Source organism: Macadamia integrifolia, chromosome 1 (assembly GCF_013358625.1).
Source record: "Macadamia integrifolia cultivar HAES 741 chromosome 1, SCU_Mint_v3, whole genome shotgun sequence".
In the NCBI taxonomy this organism is placed as follows: Eukaryota; Viridiplantae; Streptophyta; class Magnoliopsida; order Proteales; family Proteaceae; genus Macadamia; species Macadamia integrifolia.
Window position 1 is genome coordinate 20,213,961 of NC_056557.1, and position 6,921 is coordinate 20,220,881.

General features: G+C 39.0%; 1 protein-coding gene across 1 annotated transcript; it reads left to right on the forward strand.

Moving 5' to 3' along the window:
• The first annotated feature begins 782 nt into the window (after nucleotides 1-782).
• On the forward strand, nucleotides 783-3,015 carry LOC122088621 (thioredoxin-like 1-1, chloroplastic). Its single transcript, XM_042657968.1, has 4 exons — nucleotides 783-1,403; nucleotides 1,779-1,961; nucleotides 2,068-2,232; nucleotides 2,362-3,015. The coding sequence occupies exons 1-4, from the start codon at nucleotides 1,170-1,172 to the stop codon at nucleotides 2,596-2,598; spliced, it is 819 nt and encodes a 272-aa protein (XP_042513902.1). The 5' UTR covers nucleotides 783-1,169; the 3' UTR covers nucleotides 2,599-3,015.
• Nucleotides 3,016-6,921: the final 3,906 nt, after the last annotated feature.

Sequence of the window (6,921 nt, forward strand, 5' to 3'; positions counted from 1 at the left end):
TTTGTTAGAGAGAGAGAGAGAGGCACTTGATTTGGATGGGGGGGGGGGATTTTGATCCTCTCCAGCAAGCACCCCAAAACTTGGACACACACGCTAAGGGATTCAGACCCTCTCAACACCCCACGAAGGATTCTCTCTCTCATATTTCTCCCCATGGTTTCTCTTTCTTGTTTCATTTTTTCTCTCCAGTTTTGTGCCTCTCTCTTCAATGGTATCTTCCACCACCAAGGGTTCTAAGGAGGATCCAAATTCCACCCCATAGGATTCATATCCTCTCTAATTATGAATTTGACGGTTGAGAAGACCTAAGGGTATGCATACTCATGTGTTGAGACGCATACTTGGGTCCTCCCAATTGTCACACGCTGTGCTAGCCACCAAGCATCCCAACTACTGAAAAAGGACCTGAATCTCATCTCAAGAGACTCTTAATCGTTGGATATGTATTAAAAGAAGCAGCTAAAGAGGATCTGAATCCGAATTTGGGACTATCAAGTTACTAATTTATTTTATTTTTCTCTCCCTCATTATCCAGTTAAAATCTTCAGATAATCCAATAATCTGACCTGGCTAAGCAGTCAGCGACGCGGTTTAGCCGTTTCATGGAATAACGAAGGCTAACTGCCAAACCTCCCCATAGAAAAGAAAGAAAAAAAATAGGAAAAATAGGAAAATTAGAAAAAAAGAGTAAAGACAGGTCGAACCAGATCAGAGTCAGACACACCGAATACCACTTCGTTGTCAATTTAAGGATCAAATTTGGATAAGGTTCAACCCGATTTAAAGACCCCCTTTCCCCTCTTCTCATCTTCATCCTCATTCTTCAAGTATCTTGCGCCTCCCTCCCTTCCTCTATCTTCTTGTCTGCTCTGCTCCATTTGAAGATCAGAACTTCCTTTTTCCCCTTTTTACAAGTTTTCATCTTCCGCTTCTCATCTGAAAAGAGACTCTCTTGGTCGAACAAGAGAAGTAGGGTTTTTTTTTGGTGGGTTTTTCTGGGTTGGATTTCCTGTTGGCCTGCCAAAGGGGAATTCATTACTACCCTCTTCATGCCTAGAAGAACTGTTACTAGTTTCAATTGTTAAGAAGTGGGCTTTCTTTGAGTTCTGGGTTTCGGATCGTTCGTTCGAACTTCGGAAGGTCTCTTTGGTTGTTTTATTTGTATTGCTATGGCGTGTTCTCTGAGGAATGGTTTCTCCGTCGCTGGGTCGAATCAAATTGGATTGAATAGAAATGGGGTTATGGGGTTTTGTCCCAGTAGGGGCTTTTTGGAGTTCACAGAGTCAAAACCCGCAGATCTCCCCGTTTTGAGGAGCGAATTTAAAGGAGTCCAAGTGGTCGTTTCAGATCACAGGGCTTTGGGCGATTGTAGTCGCAGTGGCTTCTCAACGTTCTCTGTCAATGTATGTGTTATTTCTTCGTCTTATTTTCTATTTCTCTTTTACAACTTCAATTCAAACCAGTTCTCTGCTCTGGTTGTGGAGTAATTTCAAATCTGTTTGTCTTTTACCACTTTCGTCCCTGTTTTCTCTGAAGTTTGAGTCTTTTCATCAATTTGTTGCTGCATTTTCTCTGGTTTTTATGTTAAATTCCATTAATTTTCCCAAATAGTTGGTTTGGACTTTCAATCGCTTCCTCTTGAAAATGGGTTTTTCTTCCGGAGAAGATTCATACTTAGTTGCATCCATAAAGCTATTTGGTTTGAATTTACCTCAAAAATCTTGTTGCGCTACCAATTTTAAAGGATAGAATTCATTTTTTTTGTTTTCTAATTTCAGGCACAGGCATCAGTCTGCGTGAGCCGAGCTATGAGATGGTGGGAGAAGACCCCCAAACCCAACATGGTAGAGATTAAATCGGCTCCAGAACTCGTTGATGCGCTTTCAAATGCTGGAGATCGGCTTGTTATACTCGACTTCTACTCCCCTGGTTGTGGAGGTTGCAAAGCCTTACATCCCAAGGTACTTCTACAGACACCAATAGAGAAACCATTATAAAGTTCTTATCTTTCTCCGAAATTAAAATTGGATTTCTCAATAAGATTTGTTCTTGTTCCATTTGCTTCAGGTCTGCCAGCTCGCTGAGTTGAACCCAAATGCGTTGTTTCTCAAAGTCAACTACGAAGAGCTCAAAACGATGTGTTACAGTCTCAACATCCATGTCCTCCCCTTCTTCAGATTTTACAGAGGAGCAGAGGGTCGTCTCTGTAGCTTCAGTTGCACCAACGCAACTGTAAGACATCATCTCCCAATTAATTAAGTTGTTGATTTAAGAAACAAAAGAAAATGATAAAATCATGAGTCTTAAAAATTTCAGAGATCTTAAAATTAATTCCTCCGCTTCTTTTTTTTGTCTTCTCAGATCAAGAAATTCAAGGATGCATTGGCAAAGCATGGGACTGATCAGTGTAATGTTGGGCCAGCTAAAGGTCTTGACGAGTCTGAGCTATTGAAGTTGACTTCAAATGGCCTGATTTCGATTGATTTGCCTTTGAGGTCTACAGGCAAGGAAATAGTGGAGGATTTGGTGCTAAAGAAGAGCACTTCAGTTAATAAGGAGGAACCCATTAAAGAAGAAAATTTAGCATTGGTGGCCTGAAACATCAAGAAGCTTTGATTAAAGGAGTAAAGCAGCTCCTCCACTTTTGCCCTTCTTTCTTCTTGGGGTTTTTGTTGGAAATGTAAATTAATTAGGAATATCATTGGGTTTCTATCAGTGCTGGGCTTTAGTTTTTTTGGATGAAGTTCACCTGGTCAACTGTAATGTGGCTTTTTCTGATCTGATCAAGGAGGATAGAGCAGATCTATCATTTTCTCTTTTCTTTTTTCTTTTTCTTTCTTTTTTTTCTTATGGAGGGGGTGACGTGTGGTGTGGTGTGGTGTGGTGTGGAGAGTGGGGGAGGTGGGTCGTTGGGCAGATAATGCTTGTCACTTTCAATATTGTTTTGAGATGATGATATCACAAAAGCTTGGTGTAATTTGTATTATTGCAAGGTGGCCTTCAATTGTGTTTCAACTTTCATGGGCATATTATATACCTTCCTTTTTTTTTTTTTGGATTGAGTTATTATATACCTTAAATGAATGAAATTGTGAATTTTGGAAAGATCTTGCACTCTCTTACTTTTCTCCTCTAGTGCCAGTTTGATAGGGAGATGAGATGAAGTATTCCAATCCAAGACGTTGCTATTTTATTGGCCTTAATTTTTATAGGGTTCAGGTAAGCTCAAAAACTAGTTTGGTTAAACAGTATTCTTATTCTTTGTGCTTGAAAATATTCAAACTGACCAATATACATAGGTTAGGTTTGTGCGTTGGGCTTCAGGCTTCAGGCTTCAGGCTTCACGCTTCAGGCTTCAGGCTTCAGGCTTCAGGCTTCAGGTCAGTGGAAGAAATAATTTGCATTCCTATATCTCTCTATTTTATGGGATCTTGATGCATAAAGATCTTCTACGATTTGTTTGAATTGAAATTGTGATCTCACCTATAATGTGAGATTGACAAAATCCTTTCCAATTTTAACTCCCTTACTCTCAAAGAGAAATAAAGGGCCAATGATTTGATTGAAAGATACAAAGCCCGTCTCGTTGCTAAAGGTTTTGCTCAACAATTTTGCACAAGTTTTAACCAACTCATCATTATCTAACGTCCAGTCAAAATGTTTAAGCGATTGATCTATATGACAACCAAAATTGAGAGGGCAAAGGTAACAACTAGTAAAGTTTGTATAAGGTAGTGTTAGATTGTCAACCTATCTTGTGATATCCATCGACCTGGGGTGAGGTTGGGACTTGGGATTTAGGACTTCAGGTATGGTTTGGAGGTACTAACTAGAAAATTTTCAAACCCTGGTTTGCGATAAGGGAAAAGGACTCGCAATTTTTTTTTTCTCAAGAGCAGAATTTCTAGGCATTCTCATTTGAAGAAGGTTCCCCAAGTGGGACCTTGTTAGTGTGGAGAAGGGATCTGGATCCTCTCTAGTGTGTCAGCGCGCATCGAATAGCTGATAGCATTTGGGCACAATCCTAGATGTCAGATACATGTTGGAGACGATCTAGTTTTGTTGAGAAGCAAAATCTTTGGTCCATCCACATGTCAAGTTTGAGAAAAATCAGAATGGACCAAGCGGCAAAATAAAAGATTGAAAAGATTTTATTTAATTTTTGGTAATAAGATTGAAATGATTTAGGACTACAAAGAGGTGTGCATCAGAAATTCAATAGCTGACATATATAGGGATGCATAGACATTACACATGCATGGGAGGAGTATTTGATTTAACTTGAGCATGAAACTTGATACATGATTAATCTAGATCAGTATCTACAAATCCAATCCAATAGTAAAAAATATCATGTTTTATCTATCACATGGCAATGATAGAAAGATTGGCAAATAATCTCAATGAAGGAGAAAAACTCTAGGAAAACTAAATGATTACCCTTTTTGGGTTTTCATTTATGAAAGTACCCATTTTTATGTTTCAGTTGACAAAAATATATAAAATGAGGTCTTAATTTACAAAATTACACAAAACAGAGGTTCCCCCTCACCTGTCTATATTTCTTTTAGATTTTTACCCCCAATTTCTTCTACCTCCCTCTCCGACCGTCACTTCACCTCATGACTTACCGTTGATAAGGGGAACACAGAGCTTCTTTGCCTACGCAGAGAGTTGAGAGAGATTGATCGAGTCATAAAAGTAGACATCGTTAGTTGCTTTGACAAAATAAACCACAAACGTTTGAATCAAGCCTCGAATGAATACACTGATGATTCACAATTTACCAATCTCATTCATGCTTTTTTTACTACCGATAAGAGATAAAGAAAGAAAGAGCTAAGGTAATCCCACAAACAGATATACAACCACCTTCGCCCCATACTCAAGAACGTTTTTTACACCAATTTTGCAAAATAACGCTTTTTCAGTCATAGATATTCATGTTTTATCTATCACATGGCAATGATAGAAAGATTGGCAAATAATCTCAATGAAGGAGAAAAACTCTAGGAAAACTAAATGATTACCCTTTTTGGGTTTTCATTTATGAAAGTACACATTTTATGTTTCAGTTGACAAAAATATAAATGAGGTCTCAATTTACAAAATTACACAAAACAGAGGTTTCCCCTCAATTTCTTCTACCTCCCTCCCCGACTGTCACTTCACCTCATGACTTACCATTGATAAGGGGAACACAGAGCTTCTTTGCCTACGCAGAGAGTTGGGAGAGATTGATCGAGTCATAAAAGTAGACATCGTTAGTTGCTTTGACAAAATAAACCACAAGCAGTTGAATCAAGCCTTGAATGAATATACTGGTGATCCACAATTTACCAATCTCGTTCATGCTTTATTTTTTACTACCGATAAGAGATAAAGAAAGAAAGAGCTACGGTAATCCCACAAACAGATCTACGACCACCTTCGCCCCGTACTCAAGAACGTTTCTTACACCAATTTTGCAAAATAACGCTTTTTCAGTCATAGATATGCATGATACGCTGATGACTTACTCTTAGCTATCAAGCCCGTTGCCGAAACATCACTAGGATTTAAAAGTGAAATGTTAAAAACGAAGCAAAGACTACTTTATTCATCTTTTCGAGTGCTAACCGATCACAATTTGACCAGAAAAATATTTACTTCAAGTCTTAAATCATGCATGGAGATCATCTAATAAAGTTTTTCAGTTGAGACTTTCAATTAGTAAGAACATGGATTCCCTTCTTCCTTACACTACGGTTTTTTTTTTTGGATAAGCTTTGAGATTGGGCAGCCACACGTCCCAACCACATTGAATTAAAATACCCGAAAATGACAGAATATACAAAGCAATAGCACCAACATTAATAATGACAAGAGCAATTGTTTTCTGTTCAAGAGTGGCCCTTACATCCAAATATAGGACGCGTGTCTCAAGACTCTAGGTGGGGCATAGTGGTCATTGCGAGCCCTATGTCTATGATAGGGTGGCTCTCGGATTGAAAATTTTGTCACAATCATAACAAACAGATTTGGGAAAATACAATATACCTATCATGGTACGATGTATCCATCAATGGGTACCCAAATTCAAAAATATAAAAAATAAAGAAATCATCGACAGGGGCATTGTAAGGCCAATGGCCAACCTACTCCTAAATGGAGGAACACATACCCGCATGTGGGAAGAGTCGATCCTCGGACCGCCAAGCGCCTGCTTTAACAAGCCAATGCTATTATCAGTGCACTAGGCATTGGAACCATGGGAATCACAACCATCAAGCATTAGCAGAAGTAGGTTAGTAGTTGGTGTTAAGTGTGGCACAGTGGCCCCTAACGGGTCTCTATCTGGCCCTAGTGTGGGTCTTACACAAAATGAAGAAAATTACACAAAGATTAAGGATAAAAAACAGCGGCTTGAGTTTGATTCCGGTTTATTTAAAAAAGAACAAAAATATAAAAAATATTGTGTCTATCTCTTATCACCATTCCTATGAAATGACAGCTTTATCCCCAATTGAGAGAGGAGAGAGATAGAGACTGGGAGTGTTGACATATGCCCTGCTTTTCCAGGCAAAGAACATTTTCCCTTTATAAATATTTTGATTTACAATTTGTTGAGTAAGCGGTAAAGCTGTAGGTCTTTGTCCAACTTGATTAACCCAATAGATCAAGGGGTGTCAACAGTCCGGGTTGGTGCGGTTTCGGTCCGGTTCCACCAGTTTCGGTGTGAGTTTGGAAGTGACCGAAACTGACCCATTAAGGATTTATCGGTTTCGGTCCGGTGTCAGCTTCGGTGCGGTTTGGGTTCGGGTTGGTACCGGTTTGGATTTATTAGGTTCATTTTGGTTTGGATCGGTTTTTTAAACCGGTATGGAGCCATTAGGAAACAACCAAATGATGAATTGTTGAACTTCGGTTTCTTAAATCGAT

Bases quoted from the DNA above. Each gene is read 5' to 3' on its own strand.
- LOC122088621 (XM_042657968.1), top strand. From the start codon at position 1,170: ATGGCGTGTTCTCTGAGGAATGGTTTCTCCGTCGCTGGGTCGAATCAA. The intron at 1,404-1,778 runs GTATGTGTTATT...TTCTAATTTCAG, and splicing joins TCTCAACGTTCTCTGTCAAT to GCACAGGCATCAGTCTGCGT. The intron at 2,233-2,361 runs GTAAGACATCAT...TTGTCTTCTCAG, and splicing joins TCAGTTGCACCAACGCAACT to ATCAAGAAATTCAAGGATGC.